Source organism: Alligator mississippiensis, chromosome 8 (genome assembly GCF_030867095.1).
Source record: "Alligator mississippiensis isolate rAllMis1 chromosome 8, rAllMis1, whole genome shotgun sequence".
In the NCBI taxonomy this organism is placed as follows: domain Eukaryota; kingdom Metazoa; phylum Chordata; order Crocodylia; family Alligatoridae; genus Alligator; species Alligator mississippiensis.
Window position 1 is genome coordinate 63588615 of NC_081831.1, and position 17380 is coordinate 63605994.

At 42.5% G+C, this 17380-nt stretch overlaps 1 protein-coding gene across 3 annotated transcripts in view; it reads right to left on the minus strand.

The window, feature by feature from the left end:
- Positions 1–17380, minus strand: part of C8H8orf48 (chromosome 8 C8orf48 homolog) — a 55680-nt gene that overhangs the window by 24615 nt on the left and 13685 nt on the right. For all 3 annotated transcript variants that reach the window (XR_002090350.2, XM_019487858.2, XM_019487857.2), the window contains exons 4-6: positions 6785–7017; positions 2633–2785; positions 1079–1169 (exon numbers count right to left, since the gene is read on the minus strand). Coding sequence is in view for 2 of the 3 variants with exons in the window: in XM_019487858.2 (XP_019343403.1) it covers positions 1079–1169; positions 2633–2785; positions 6785–7017 (477 nt within the window). In the remaining variant the exon portion in view is untranslated. The remainder of the gene's footprint in view (positions 1–1078; positions 1170–2632; positions 2786–6784; positions 7018–17380) is intronic.

Genomic DNA, 17380 nt, shown 5'->3' on the forward strand with positions numbered 1-17380 from the left:
CATGTATTTAATATACAAAAGATAATCTTTCTAGGCTCCCTAGGGCTGTACAGTACCCAGATGCACTGAATACATGGAAGAAGCATGGAGGCTGCACAGACCGAATCTATGGCCCACATGGATCCATTAGCTACAAGTGCCTTGCAAGAGTGGTGCAGAGAGCTATTGCTGGTGAACTGATTCCTGTATCTGTAATTCTTCCCGCATGCCTGCTTCTGGGTTAGGATGAGGGAGAGGATTTAATTTCTCTCTGAGGTCTCCTGCATAAACCTTTTTATTTGCACTTCCTACATCGTATCAGAGATTTACCCAGAGACAATCTTAGTGACATTCACTTTCTGGAATCAATAGAAAATGACAGCAAATCCAAAAGCACATTCAGCAAATGATACCAAAAATATTATTTAATTGACATTTTATTCTGTATTTTGTTCTGTTTCTCAGCCTAACCACCTATTCCAGACAGATTCTATGATTAATTTATTATCATTTCTTGTCCTGTTGGCATCCTCAGGGTTACTGACTAATTTCAGTTCATATTCTCATTATTTCAGTTCTATAAATAACCTGTTTCATTTTACTCCTTCTATAGTTACTTTGCAACCTTCTCTTTCTCTACTCCACCTGGGGCTCTCACTTTCAATTTAACAGAAGGCAGCGGGCAAAGATTGAGCTGAAACCCAATAATAGTAACTCCCTGCCCAAAAAACAGAACCATTTATTTCTCTTACAGTTGGAAGCAGCTGTGAGCCGTTCTGATATCCCATACGCAAGCCCACACAAAAACTGTATTGCTTGTTAGAATAATAAAAATTGTTGACTTCCAAAATTTAAAAAATGCATTTGGTTGGGTTACAGAATATTTCAGTATTTGCACTGAGGAAGGACACAGAGTTCAATCATAACCCAAAATCCACTGTGTTGGGTATATCTGGCTCTACCTACAGACTATTTAACCACAAGCACTAGCAAATCCTTATTAGTCAGCTTTAGGTACATGAATGCCTGCAGCACACTTTTTTCAGCTCTTACAGCCTTTGATTAGTCTTCATCCCAACTGTACCCTACATTTTCTGACCTTTCACTTTCAGTTTTTGCCATATGTTCTTTGGGTCATCTGAAAGCTTCGGAAGACTTTTGTGTATTAATCCTATAAGTGTCAGCAAGTCCTGAAATGAAAGGAAAGTGATAAGAAATTTTATCTTGGAAAATCCTAGTGTTTGTCACATACTTGGACAAGATGGCCATCTGAATGGCCAAATCATCCTTCCTATGAAGAGTCAAAAAACTGTGAGTCTCAGTTCACAATATCCTGCAGAGCTTTCCATGAGAAGAATTAGGGAATGGCCCCACTTCACAGATAGCAGGAAATGAAAGCAAACCAACTATACAGCAACCCATGGACTTTAGGAAATCTGTGGTAGCTAAGGCAGTGATGTGGAGGCAGGCTGCCTTTTGTTTCCTGCCTAGGTACCCACCAAACAAAACATGATATCACTGAAACCAACTCCAGAGTCATTTCTTAGAATGAAAGTGGCAATTCACAGGACAGAATTCTGGTCAGGTCAATATTACCTTTCAAAAAGAAATCTTGTTGGATATGTAGGAGATGCTGCACACCAGCCATCTTCTAGGCCATACACTTCTAGAAACACATAGTCTTAAACATATGGGAGAGGAGGAGGGAGGAAGAGGGTTCTGAAGCACTGACAGGTGGAGAAACCTCACTGCAGACCCACTCTTTCTTTTTCTGTGAGTCCCTGCCAATCTTCATTAAATTAGACTCTCCTTCACTGCATCATACTGTTAGGAACCTGACAATGAAACAGTAGGGAGCAGCAAGCCCTATGTCCACACAAACAGTATTTACAAAATTAGCAACTATAGGACTAGCTTTTGGTTTTGGACAGGGCCTCAGGGCATGGGAGGACCCACGAAGTCAGGGAGAAACCATGCATATCTAACAGGAGAATTTTGTACTGACAAACATTGCTATTCCAAATCTATTATCCACCAGATGCTGCTACCTTGATCTCAGTTTAACTATAACGAAAAAAATGTTTTTCCCCCCATCTGATAACTGAGCACTTCTTTCAAATTCAAATAACAGATCTATAATAGGGATGTGGTGAAGAACAAGTACCAGGAACAGGCTCTGAAATTATAAGGCTGCATCTGCATCCATGCAGTGTTGCAGTCTCCATTTACCCCATTCCTTGCCAACCAGCTGGAAAGCAAGTGAGGAAAGTCTGTGGAAATGTAAGCAGGAAACATCATGGGGCAATGACCATATTATTTAACACTTTGTACCTGGCTAAGCAACTAGAAAAGAGATTGAGGGAAATAAATCTAGATGAGCTCAAAAGGAATTCTGGGACATCACAAGCCACATTTTCAGCCATTGCAAATCAGTCGTGCCACTGATTCAGCTGCATGAAGTGAGGATGTGGCCTCATGTATGCTGTAGTAACATGGCTTAAATTCCATCCTGACTTGCATTTCATTCGGGTCAATGTGATCATGGTCATAATGTATAGTGTACTTTCAGCACCCCCCTCCACCCCCCCTCCCCGGCTACTTCAGCACGTATGTAAAATGTGCCATAGCATTTCTTTGAATAACTTTTGCTCACTTTGGTATATATCTGTTCTTCCAACTTTTCTTGAAGCAAACATCCCTCCATAAGTGTTTTTCTTTGTCTGAGAAAGGTAACCTTGGCCAGTTCAGCTTTTTTCTTCTGACAATCAGGGCACTGCGAAGTCTGGTGTACTTTTGTTTCAGTCACCTGAAAGATGAAAAGTTGAAATAATGAGTAATATCTGTCCTAGCAGGTTGATCACAACCATTAAAAAACAGTAAGTATGTGCGTATGCAAACACATATGTGTATATGTAAAACTTCTAGAGACAAAGGTTTGCACATCGAGACAGTTGTAAGTTACTTAATCTTTTTCACAGTATACTTTTGATGAACCAGGCTGAAATGACTTTTACACTGAACTTCATTTGCTTTTCCCCATGTGCAACCCTTTTCAGCATCAATAACTTAGTTTCATTTAAGGTTAATGTGTTTTTTTTCCAGCCATCATATCACTGGCTTGTAATATATCTGCTTTGTCTTTCGGTTGCTGAATTGGTCTAAAACAGAAGCTGTCTACACCAAAGACTGCTGCCAGCATAACTGGCAGCAGAAGTTGGAATCTTGACCTACATGTACCAGTTGAAGATTATTGTAAGGACACAAAGGTTACTTTTACATGGCTCAGAGAGGGATGGGGGCAGGGGGAAGTGGCATTTTAATTAGAGCGGCTCTTGGAGCTACTCTAATTAAAGCACTACCAAGTCCCATGTATCAGCATCCTTGTGCTTAAAAATGGCAATGGAGGCACTTGAACTAAAGCTCATTGAACAAGCTTTAATTCAAGCGCCTCCACTGCCACTTTTAAGTGTGAGGACACTGATACATGAGGCGCAGAAAGCTGCTGAAGCACAGCAACTGCCACACTCTAGCAGACTTGATTAATCAAGTCTGTTCTAATGCACTGGAATTTCAACATGCTGGAGCAGCCTCAGTGCTCATGTATAGGCACCCAATTATACTGGTAACATTGAACTTTTTCTGGCATAGCCTGTTTAACTCACAGTGGATTTGTTAAATTTATCCCATGGACACTTTTCCCTGTATTTATGTGGGGCATGCTTTGCTATTATATATTGGTATTTCTGTACCTAAAAGTCTCTGCTAGTGTATGTCTGGCCTCATATTCCATTTTTAATAGATAATCTTTACAACTTTTAAGACAAAAAGAACTCTGGAGCAGTATCAATTCAAATATTTATGTTCAGTTCTGAATTAAAATTAGTGTCAAATTGTAAAAGCAGTTTCCTTCAATGCACTGAACAGTATTTATAAATACCTGTGTTGGTTTATCTACCATAAAAATTTGAAGACTTTTCAGAAAATAACAGCATACCTAATTTTGGTCTGATCTCACTTGTACAGAACTAAATGAGTAACAATTCTAGACAGTTTCATACATGTAGAAACAATAACAGTAAAAAAAAAAAAAAAGGACAGGCCAGTAGACTAACAGATTTAGTAAGCTTTTTTTTATTTATTTTTTTTGGGTGGGGGTGAGTTTTTTTGTTTGTTTGGTTTTTTTACTAAGCATTGATAGAATAAAGGAGGTAGCTTGCTATAATTTCAAAACATTAAAAAAAATTAAAGCAGCCAATGCCTCGTAACTGACTTAAAAATACTATTCCTAGCCTGCCTGGCACAGGCTGGGCTGATGAATATGTTAACAATTAACTGTACATGCTATATGATTGTAAATTAAACCAAATGTCTGTAATAGCGTTTGAAGCAAAATAAATGACTGTCATTACTATTCAAAAACCTTTTTTTTGGTTCTATCAAAATTATTGCTCCAGATGCAGACATGCTGTACCAGTTTAAAAAAAAAGCACAGGTACTTGCCAAGACCCAGATTTATGGGTAAAGGCATCTGTAGGTGATGATTGCCACAGCAGCATATTCAAGTTAGAATTCAAGGATCATTGGTGAATAAAAAACAGTTCTGTGATTCCACACACACACACACACACACACACCCCCCAGAAGTGGGGGACTGGTTGTCTCAGTTTGTGTCTTACAGGAAAGAACGCTGGGGTGGTTGAAAAGAAAAGCTCTTCAAACTGTGTTAAGATGACACATACACATCCTAACAAATACGCTAATGCAACCCAAATTCTATCAGGAAGATGTTATACTTTAGGCAAGTGTTAAAAATTAAAATGGAGGAAGTAGGAAAAAAAAGATCAGGTACCTAATGTTTTTACTACCAGAAGTTTTTTAAACACTGATTGTTTTACTTGCAAGAGACAGACAAAACTCTCACTGTAACCTTAGTTTAGAAGGTATTTAATTAATGTGTTATTCTTAGCAGCAGTGAATAAACCCTTACTGAAGACAGAAATACCTTTCCTGCCTCTCCATAGATCTTACCTTTCAACTGAGAAAACTGGGTGCCAGTTTTTCTAACTACAAGCTAAGCTATCTGGCATGTCACATATGCCAACAGCCACGTGACCCAAAGGTGAATATCTACACAGCAAGATGTTTCCTTTTTGAGAAAAAAAACTTTCCTACAGACCACATTCACATACTCTAGAGACACAAAATGAAGGTGGCAAGCAGGGACCATAACTGTGACCAGTCACTGCACCAAACAGCAGGGAAGAGGTACATGGTGGGAGCATCTACATGTGCTCCTATGGCACTGTTGTTACTGCGCTGTCATTTAGTACTTCCTTTCAGAATTACTCAATGATGATGCAATAACAGCTTGTACTACGCTATGCAGCACGATTTTTAGCTGCTATGTCCCTGTAGCGACGTGCTATACTGAGGGAGCGCATCACTAAAGCAACATAGCTGCATCGTCACTGTTTTTGCCCACTGATGCTACGTTGTTGCAGTGCATTGCTACAGTGATGTATCATCATGTGTAGATGCGCCTGATAGGAGCTTTTTGGAACCCTCCACTCTTATACATTAGGGACGCAAGTGGGTAGAATCTGGCCCCAAATATATTACATAGCTATTCGCATTTCTATTTTTGTGAAAGTGCCTTGATGTCCAGCCACAGTTCTATTTCCCTTGTCTAAATATGACTAAGGGCAGAAGCAGATGTCCTGTTTGTGGCAGGACAAACTGCTTTGTTCCAGAACAGAGCAGTACCTGTTCAGACATCCCTCACAGGTATACCAGAACAAGGCCCAAAATCTGCTGCCACAAAAAATGTGGTAAGTTTGTCCTGGGACACTGCAAAGGTATCTGAATGCTTATCCTTGGCAATAGAGCAGGATAGAGAACTCAGGCATTCCACAGCCACTGTTTCAACCCCAATCCCAGCCCCTCTTCACCCCAGACATACATCTGCAAGTGTGGAGCAAGGAATCCCATGGGGGTCCCTCGCTCTGCAGCATGAAAACGTGTGCCCCAGAATCTCCCTTTATGCTGCAGAACAGGGGAGCTCCATGGAATTCTCTACTCTGTGCTTGCAGATGCCCAGCTTAGGAGTTCCCCAGCAGAAGATTCAGGGCAACACATTTCATGCTGCAGAGCAAGGAAACTCCATGGCGTTTCCCATGCTGTGTTTCCAGGTATGCATCCTGGCTCAGGACCAGGCAACCAGGCTGTTGTCACACAGGATTGGGTCCCTGAAGACCCAGAAGATGCAGGGACCCAGCCCTGTAAAACAACAACCCTGGGCAACATGTACCTGCCAATTAATTGGGATCAGCTGTGCTGGGATACACCCTGGCACAGATGATCCCTTGACAAAAAAAATGGCACTTTGTATCTTAATTGCTGAGGGCACTCTTGCAGTAGAGATGACAAGCCACCTCAAGCAGCTGTATCAGATCATAACAGCTGATGCATACTTCTAAGTAGCAGTAATCCCTACACCTTTTTAAAATGGTTAAAAGATGCATTTGTCCATCCCCTCAACATGTCTCTCATGTCATATATAGTATCTCACTGAAAAATTAGCATAATGTCAGCTGGAAATTTTTATATAATTCTTTACTAACATTTACTAACAGGAGTTATTTTAACAAGAAAAATCAGAAAGGCAAATTCTGCAAAATCAGGCAAAACTCAAGCCAGCGGGAGTTCTGCACAAGTGAGGCTTGCAGGATTTAGACCTCACTTTATTAGTTTTTCTTTTGCAGCCCTCTCCAAAAAACTAGGCAAATTTAGTCTTTGGTTTCAGTACCTGTTTCACTGTCTCCCTGATATTTTTCAGGTGGATTCTGTTCACTAGCTGATCAGGAACAATACAGTTTAAGGCACCTGTCACTGACTTCTCTGAAGTGAATCCATGCTGCAACTCTTTGTGTTTGCAACTGTTAGACTGCTCACAGATCAACTGATGATGGATCTGGCTTATCTTAATGGTGCAGAAATTCTGTAGAGCATCCAATTCTTCAGCTGGTACCTCAGGAATTTCTGTCAACAGTGCATCAACAAAACAAAAATGATAATTATTGTTTCAGGGCAAGAAGAATCAGCCTTCTCTCTACTGTGACTTATCAGGTTGTTACAAAACAATGACAAGTTTGCAAGTATTAGCGTTCATAAATGCAATACACCATTTACGTGGGAATCAGAATAATCACTGTAGGAAATGGCAAAATAGTGTCATCTGTGAAAAAAGGGGATGGTACAAATACTGTAATATAAGAGAGTGCTTGAGTCTACAGCAGACAATATGAATAGAGATTTACTGAAGAGATGACAGGAGTTACCTTCAGTTTAGACACAAAAAATAACACAGGTCTTAGGATGAATCTAGATTTAACTTCTCCATAATAGAAACTACCATCTGCTAGAGCAAAATGCATTAACATTTAAAGTGAGAAGTACAAATCAGACAAATTCCAACTTAAGTAAGGGAGGGGAAAGGGAGTTATTTAAACACATATACACATTTGTTAGGGTAGGCTCTACTGAAAGCAACTGCGGGCAAAGAAAAAGCTTAAAATAGGACATCTAATCTATAACTAGTTCAACCTCACACTTTTTGTTTTTTAAGGAAATGTTATTTCTTTAGAAAACACTTTCCTGCCAAATTTGTGTGCTCATTTAATGCGTTCTTTACTTCATTTTGTTTAAACATCTTTCATTCTCTCACTTCCTTTCAGATTACTTTTAGCAATATGTAAAAAAGCAAGATATTATATTTAAGATAAAAAGATATTGAAGAATTGAAAGCTCAACCCAGGGCTCATTAAAGTCGCTATGAATTTTTCCATTGTCTTCAGTGGATGTGAAACCCAGCACATAAAACACCCATAAAACAAGTAATAAAATCTCTTGATATTACAGATCTGGTATTTCATCAGAAGTAGGCTCCACGAAGTCTTAAGATGTTGCATTGTTTTCAACCATTGTATGAGGGAGAGTAGGAGTATTTCACTACATCTATATTTAAATATCTCACTTTTGCATGATTGCCAAAACTTAATTACATGCTGTTAAGCTTGTAAAGTAGATACAACCATTGTGAGGAAGAAATGTAAAAATACACCATTAAAATCATTAAAAATGCCTTTGCTAGTAATTCATTCTAATGCTCGATTAGCTCCTCAAGACTCACTTCTGTGACACCTGCATGAAATTAGCCACATAATAATGGCAAAATGAAGGGACAGTCACAGATAACAGAATCTTTTACAAAAAAAATTCAAATTACTCAGAAACATCAAATTGTGCCCCACCTCATTTATGTGTAGCCATGATTGTGTCACTGAAACAATTCCTTCCCATTGCCAGTCCCAATCAACTATAATGCCTCCTCTTAAACCTATGTGTAAATTTTTCAGGACAGACACTGCATGTGTGTTTATACAATACCTACCATAACGAAACCCTAATTCTGAGAGTGCTTATGAGTACTAATCCAAAAAATTAATCAGATCTCCTAAGCATACTGTGATGAATTTAATGTGAAGTCCACAAGATGTAGCTCTGGAATCTTGTAAGGAAACAGCACATCACTTCAGAAATGCATTCTATCCTTATAAAGAGCAAGTAGACCTATATTTAAGATTAAGTGAAGCTGAAATCAGTGAGCCTTGCTTTATGGATGACAAAGAAAATGTGTGAAGTAAGTGTAACTGCCACAGTTCAGAATCAATCATGGCAAAGCACTTTATTCCACCTCATGATTTCGTATATCAATTGTACTAAAGACAAAGCAAGCTACAGTATTACCCCATATTCTATTTAGGATATGAATAAGAACAAACAATGCTTTAAAATGGTATACAACAAAATTACACCTTTTTCTTCAGTATGATCAAAGAGGTTTGAGCTGGCAAAGATTTATTTTACTCATCAAGTTTTCCCTTACAACTACGGCACATTATAATTATTAATACAAGAAGACACTAGAAAAGCCTTCAGTTTTAATTATACAGATCAAATATCCACATGTTCATATGTATTGCACTCAGAAAGAATTAAAAAAGAACAGTACCATTGAAAAAATGTAGAATGTGTATTTATTTCTTAGAGATACAGGATATAGCTCCTCTAATGAATGTTTGAACCTAACAGCTTTCAGAGAATCCCAAATCAGACTGTATCCACAAATTTAAAACTTATCTATTAACATAGTTTAAAACAGGTCAGTTTGAAAAAAAAGGTTCATCTTCAGCATATCTGGGAAGGCCCTGATGGCATCATAAGCACCAAGAACATCAGGAGGCACTACACCTCTGTAAGCTATTTTTTACATTCATAATAGCATCAACTACTGATGCAGGAAAAACACAACCCCCTGAATAAAAGCTCTTTGGGCCACTTCTAAGCATCTTCTCACTAACATGTGCTGTCATCTCCAGAAGTTAAAGATATGAATTACCACACCAAATGAGGTCCACCTAAGTTTGATGCTGTCTTTTGCAACTGCCATCATGAGACACTTGGGAGGAAGGTGTGAGAAACATTATCGTATGGAAAAAATGTTCTTAACCCAACTCAGTTAAAGCTTAATTTGAGTGTTAAGCATCAAGGTGTAAGTCACCGAAGCAAACTGCATTCCTGACAGTATGACAAAACAGGGTGTTTTGACTCTTAGAATCAGCCTCCCTGAAAGTGTTTTTTGTCCCACACCTGATACCTCCTAACATCAAGTGAAAGGTCACTGCATAGAAGCTGTAGGATGACAGGGCAATAGAAGATGTTCTCAGGCAGGGCTCTGAAGCAGCAGCCATATAGTTTTGCATATTGATTCCTTAGCCAAATAACAGCAAGATAGGAACACAGTAATAGGATAACAGGAATGATAGTAAAACACATTACAAGTGCATGTGTGGTGAGCTCTGTGGGGCTATGAATTCAGCAGCAGGCAAGGCGAGAGGCTGAGCAATGACAGAGTTAGCTCCTGGGTCCCAGGGCCATACCAACGCTGCCAAGTCACTGAACTCAGAACTCACAGCGCATGTGCTGCACAGTCAAAGGCGGGTGGCAACTGCACCCCCTGGAACTTCCCACGGCACCTAGCAAAGCTCAAGCATCCTTTTAGACAGAAGGCCCTAATTTCCTATGAGAAATAATTTTGAGGAAGACAGTAAAATGTGTCCCTTTTTTTTTTAATGAGTCATGAGCCTAACTCCCAGCTGCACACCGTATCAGAGAGAGATTGAAAGGACCTTGCTTTAATGCCTCATCCTAGCAAGCTGATGTCAGACTATTTTTTTTTTTTAATTAACAGCTGAAGAATCTTGAATCTGCATGTTACTGAAACAGAAAGCAACGTATTACAAGGAACAAATAAAGTTAGCACATACTGTAAATTTGTAAAATCTAATTTTCCAGACCACTTCCGGACTCCTGCATATACACAGAATACTTGCTTGACCTTCATATGCCAAGAGGGAAAGATTTATGACTGTACTGTGCCATGTCATTTTAATACTTACTTCATGTCTGCCTTTCCTGCCTTCTCTTGCCTTTCCATCTTGGGGCTAGACATACTTGAATCCTCCCTTTTCATTTGTGGTGGCAGATGTTAATGTTAGGGCTGTGTGAAGCTTCGGGTGCTGATTCGATTCGGAGGAGATTCAGCCCAATTTGGTGGCAGAAACTCTGAATACAAATTGAATCAGGAAACCAATTCATAGATTTCATAGACATTAGGGCTGGAAGGGACCTCGGAAGATCATCGAGTCCAGCCCCCTGCCCAAAGGGCAAGAAGTCAGCCGGGTTCATAGGATCCCAGCAAGATGAGCATCCAGTTTGCTCTTGAAGGTGTTCAATGTGGGCGCTTGAACCACCTCCGGTGGCAGGCTGTTCCAGACCTTGGGGGCTCGGACAGTAAAGAAATTCTTCCTTATGTCCAGCCTGAAACGGTCTTGTAGTAGTTTATGACCATTCAACCTAGTTGTCATCCCTTGGGGCGCTCTGGTGAACAAACGTTCCCCCAGATACTGGTGGGCACCCCTGATAAACTTATAGGTGGCCATCAGATCACCCCTGAGCCTGCGCTTTTCCAGGCTAAAGAGCCCCAGGGCTCTCAGCCTGTCATTGTAAGGTCTGCTTCCCTGACCTCTGATCATGCGCGTACCTCTTCTCTGGACTCTCTCAAGCTTCTCCACATCCTTTTTGAATTGTGGAGCCCAAAACTGGACGCAGTACTCCAGCTGCGGCCTCACTAAGGCCGAGTACAAGGGGAGAATGATGTCCCGAGATTTGCTTGAGAAGCATCTATGGATGCAAGCCAGCGTTTTGGTCGCTTTACTAGCCGCAGCATCGCATTGCAGGCTCATGTTCATCTTGTGGTCAATGATGACCCCCAAGTCTCTTTCTTGCACAGTGTTGGCCATTCTGACCAATTAAAAGGTCAGAATCGATTTGAAGCTCTCCAATCGATTCGGAAAAGATTCAGAGAGCTTTGGCGATCCGGGCAGTCCCTGCTCACTGCAGCAGGGAGCTGGACCTGGACTCCAAGCTGGTAAGTAGGGGGTGGGGAAAGGGGGGGGGGGGGTCCGGACCATGAGGGGACCCCTGCCAGGCCCCATCCCCTGCCCACTCCCCCAATCCTCTTGACTGCCACCTGCCCCACCCAGCCCAGCTCCAGTGCTTTAAAAAAAAAACAAACCCACTCACCGGCTGCTGCCAGGTGAGGGGGGGATCCCTGCTGCCGCCCAACTGCCCCACGCTCCATGGGGAGCTGTACCACCAGTCCCCTGACCCCTGCCCACTCTCCCAGGCCCCCCTGTGGCTGCCCCGCCCAGCCCCAGCTCCCGGCCCTTTAAAAAAAAACAAACAAAAAGCAGAAAACCCCTGACTCATCAGCTGCTGCAGCAGCCTCAGGGCTCATGACAGCGCCCATGCAGTGTGGGGCAGCGGGGATTGCCCTCCACACCTGGTACGAGCTGCTAAGTCATGGCTTTTTTTTTTTGCTTTTTTTAAAAGGGCTGGGAGCTGGGGCAGCCATGGTGGGCAGGGAGGAGGGGCTGGGAGAGTGGGTGGGAGTCCGGGGGCTCCTGGCAGAGCTCCCCATGCAACATGAAGCAGTGGGGATCACAACCCCGCCTAGCAGCAGCTGGTGAATGGGGGCTTTTTTTTTTTCAAAGAGCGGGAGCTGGAGCAGGCGGGACTGGGACAGTGGGCAGGGGATGTGGCCTGTGTAATTCGGATATTCAGCCAAATTGGCAGCAGCCGAATCTCCAAATCAGATTTGTCTGAATCAATTTGGGACAGTGATTCGAATCACCGAATCAAATCACTGTCCCCCAAATCGGCCAAATTTGAATCCAAAATGAATACTAGCCCAGACCTAGTAAATGTTGCCACACCACTCTTTAATCCCTGCCAGTGCTGATTACTGTTCCAGAAGCATGCTTCCCTACTGCTTGCTTGCCCAGGACCACCAGGTGTCATTCCCAAACCCTCTCTTTTAGGGTGTGGCAGGGATGGGTCATGAAATTAGAACTATATTTTACATACATCACAAAACATTGAACATGAAGGAGCTCAGGCACAACAAAGTGGATCAATCAGCTGCTGTGTTGTTAGAGTGGCCCTGAGTGTGAACCTAAGTAGATCAGCAAGTCTCTTGAGATTACATTTCAAACCCTGCTTTGTGGTTTATGATTCACTGACCTACGTGGGTTTTGCTTCTGCATTGGTGTACCCTAAAAAAGTTTCATGGCTCTAACATGATTTGAGTTTGAATAATAATAATAATAATAATAATAAAAAATAAATCTACTAGTTTTCAGGGGGAAGCGAGTTACACTTTATATCATTCAAATCCAACTCTGATTTTAAATGAAACAAGGCAAGCGATTTGTTATTGTTCTGCTCTACTAATTTTCCATATATTAAGAAGAAAAATTGTAAAATTGGTAAAGGAATGTTAATTGTGAAAAACAGCAACCATGCTTGGGTGGTAAGTATTTTTCAGAAGGATTTTAACTCTACATCTCACAGTAGATTTTTTATAGGGGTGTGTGAAACAGGCCCTATTCGATTTGGATTCGGGTTTGGCCCTAATCAGGGACAGTGATTCGATTCGTTGAAACAGATCACTGTCCCCAATTTGATTCAGCTGAATCTGAATCTAAAGATTCAATGCTAATTCCAAGAATCAGTGATTCAGCCATAGACACAGCTTTAAATGTTTTCTCTACATACCTCAAGGTACCAGCGCAGCTCGCAGATGGAGTATCCCCAGGAGCGTGGGGGGACCCCCCGCATGCTTGGTGGCAAATCCGGAAGTGCCCCCCCAAACCCAAGAGGCACCAGTCACCAAGGCGGGGGGCCCTGCGCGCTGTCCAGCAGACCTGGAAGTGGACCGGAAGCGCTTCTGGTCCACTTCCGTGTCTGCTGCTGAGCACGCTGGGGAGCCCCCCACGCTTCTGTGGGATGTTCTATCCACCCCACCATCGCAGCATTCATGAGCCACCTGCTACCTTGAGGTATGTAGAAAAAAATTTAAAGCTATGTCTATGTCTGAATTACTGAATCTTTCCAAATCTCTCTGAATTGATTTAGACGGTTCCGATCCGATTTGGAGAAATTAAAGGGTCCTCTGATTTGATTCAGATTTGGAGATTCAGCCACCGAATCGGGCCAAATCGAATCAGTGACAGAAGCTTCACACAGCCCTAATTTTTTACAATTGTCTAACTATGTATTTGTACAACTAAGTGTAAGAGTTCTGATTAACAGGATGTATACCTAACAGACAAAATAATTTCAAAGTGACTGTGTGCGTAATATAAGGCAACCATAAGCTATCTGGTTAATCGAGCTATTGTTATTAAATAAGCTATAAATGTTTGACCAGTTGAAGCTAGATTTGGTAAGGTGTCAGTGGGAGCTGAGACATTCGGCATATTTCAGGATCAAGATTTCTGATATAAAACTCTTATAAACTTAAGATTCTCTGCTGGCATCATGTGAACCTCCACAATAACCTACCTGTACTTTTGGTAAAGGTAACCATTTGTATAGGTTAATTGGCCCAACTTTCCTTGCCAGTTTCTAGTTATATAATGTAGATTTACCTGGCAGTTATCATCTGAATTTCAGTGGGGTTATAATGTATATATTTGCAAAGCATTCTGGGATGTTTGAATTAAAAGTGCAATATTTAGGTATTATGCTTTTGTCTGAAAATAGCAAAATTGTAGACCAAAATGACAAAAGACAACTTAAAAAAGGGGTAGGCTTTTTGCTCATAACCTGGCCCGCTGCATACACAGCTACTGGAAGGAGCTCATATATACCTACCACTCCTGCTTCAGGGAACAAACTGACCACATTAGACAGGGTAAAGTGTTGTCACTCAAGTAATTCCTTGCAGTCATATTGCAAAACCACCAAAGGTGGTATTATGAAAGTAAGTCTTCTTCCTACCTCCAAGTATCAAGCATAGGTCATTGTGGTACAAAAGTATAACAATTTAAACCTAAACAGGCTAAATTTATGCCATGTCTTCTTCAACAGAGGGATGCAGGTTGTTCGAAGCAAATGCAGGATTTTCATGCTTCCTGCATCCTGCTGTAATCCCCAGATCTAGATAATGATAGTGTGGCAGTTCCTAGTGTTTTCATGTATTCCATATTATGATTTTTGTATTTGCCATTCCAAAGAACATAACTATTAATTTTTTGGCTTTTCTGGCAACAAATCCAAGACAGGAAACATGGATGCATAGTTAGGGAAAAGGGAAAGTCCAAAGTTCTGGGATCTCTTTCTGGCAGTACCAGAGTTCTGTTGTGGATAAGTCATGACAGGATAAGTCATGCACTCATTTTTCACTTAGTTCCCATCTGTAAAAGAAAGACAATATTCAGCCATGCCACAGGGATTGTGTAAGATTTAATTCTTTAATGCAGGGGTGGGCAAAATGAGGCCTGCGGGCCAGATCCAGCACACGAGGCCGTTTTATCTGACCCATGAGGCCCCTAAAAAAATTTTGAAAATTAAAATGCATCTGCTCTTGGTTCCTGACAAAAATTACAGGAACCCGGAGCAGTAGGACCGAGGGGAATCCTCAGCAGGCTCCTGTGAAAGTGGGGCCCACCTGGCCCTGCCCGCCCAGCTGGTAGCCCCAGCAGGGGCTTCTGGCCTGGGACCACGTGGCTGCCCCAGCGTGGGAAACTCAGGTAAAGGTGGGTGGGAGCAGGGGAGGAGCTGGTGCAGAGTGCAGGGAAAAGTGGCCCCTCGCCTGCCCCATGGGCTCCCTGCTGCAGCTGCTTGCAACCTGAATGGGGTACGCTGTAGTGAGGTTGCCACTGCCACCTCTGGGCTGCCCAGTGCACAAGCTCCTGGAGGGCAGCAGCAGCAACCACTTCCTGGCATGGTAAGGCCACAGCTGCTGCCGCTGTGCACAGCCCTGACGGGTGAGCCCAGAGCCGGTTATGGTTTGCTTACAGCTCCTTAAAACCCAGTCATGTAGTGCATTAAATAAGTCACTAATTAAATGCTTAAATATATGGGAATGTGCATAAAGAATGAATGACTAAATAACTCATCTATTCAGCAGACAGAAATACATGAAATCAGGTTAAAAAAAAACCCTGGGATGCACAGGAGTATGCTTCTATATTCCCCTTAAAGTGTAACTGAGCATACACATGCATATTTTCCCTCTCTTTAACAACAGAAGTTACATGCTCTCACTGCCTATATTAACAGTTTTACTTTGATATTTACCAGTGTTGCTACCACTGCAGTAATGTCACAAGAGCCAGTATTGACTGCCCAAGTATATCATATAACCCTGAAGAATCTCGCATAGCTCTGGGCAACATAATGCGATTAAAATGCCTGTGGCCCCTTGTCCTTATAAAAGAACTCTCTCATTGTTTCTAACAGTGGTCTAGTGGTACCATCTGGAAGAAATATGGGTATTAGTATAAAAAGCTGGGTAGACAATCCAAGAAGCAAAAAGAGTTCTAAACACACCACTCATTCAAACTTTTCTTTGAAAAATTTTTCAGTTGAAATTTCAGAAGTAGATTTGTCATTTAGAAACTGCTGCTTGCTTAGTAACTTTCAGAGTTAATTTTAGTCAATTTAAGTTTTATAACATCCTCTATATATCATTTAGACTGTCACTTCTGAGGTCCATTGGCTTACTGAAACTGGTTAAGGTGGAGGGGGAAGACAATACTAATGTCAGAAGCTCTTCCTTCCTTCCCTTCATTTTTTTTAAGGTCAGCATCCTGGTTTTATCTGGAAACATGAAAGCAGGAAAACTAAAACTTCAAGTGCATTTCAGGGCATTCCTGTAAGCATAGGCATCAACTTTTATTTTGGCCGGGGGGTGACCTCAGATGGTAGGTTTGTGCCCGCTGCCCCCTAACGGGGGCGGAGGGGGGGGAATGGGGTGGGTGTTTGGGAAGGTGGGGTGTGGGCACAGGCAACACATGGTGGGGGTGAAAAGGAGCACAGGTAATGCAACAGGGTGGGTGAGGAGGCACGTGCCACCCCACAAGATTTCTGCTCCTACAGTGGGCCATGGGGCTGCAGCCGGGCCAGACCAGCTCCAAGCAGAAGCTGCCTACATGGCCTAGAGGCCAGGACCTGGCACAAGCGGGAATGCTGTGCTACCACGGCCACCAAGGTGAGGCACCCCTGCCCACCTGGCAGCAGGGGGGGCACAACTCCACACTGGGGCTGCAGCCACTGCTATGCCTCAACTCGGAGGCCATGATGACGGGGTGCTCCTGCCTACATCAGGTCCCACCTGCTGAACTGTGGAGGCAGGTCCTGCCCAGCACTGGTATAGCCCCACTGCATACCTGCAGCCCACTCTGGATGAAGAAGTCTTGGGGAGCGCATGAACCCCCGCCACGTTGCCTTGCCCCCCCCCAAATCTCGACCTCCTCTCTCTTATCCAGGTGGCAAGCTACCTGGTCACAGAAGGAGACGAGACTGGTAAGACAAGACCTGTCTGCAACAAAGCCATGCTGGCTGTCATTCAGAATCTTATCTTCTGCGAGCATATCGCACATAGGCTCCTTGATGAAATTTTCCAGGATTTTCCCTGGGATGGAAGTTAGGCTAATTGGCCTACAGTTGCCCGGGTCCTCTCTCCTCCCCTTCTTGAAGATGGGCACAACACTGGCCCTCTTCCAGTCTTCAGGGACCTCCCTCAAGCACCATGAGTTTTGGAAGAGTTTCACCAGAGGTCCCATGATGACTTTGACCAGCTCCTTCAGCACTCTCGAATGAAGTTCATCTGGTCTTGCTGACTAATAAATGTCTAACTTTTCTAACTGATCACGCACCAGCTCAACATCAACAGTAGAAAAATGGTCATTCCCACCATGCCCATTCTGAACCT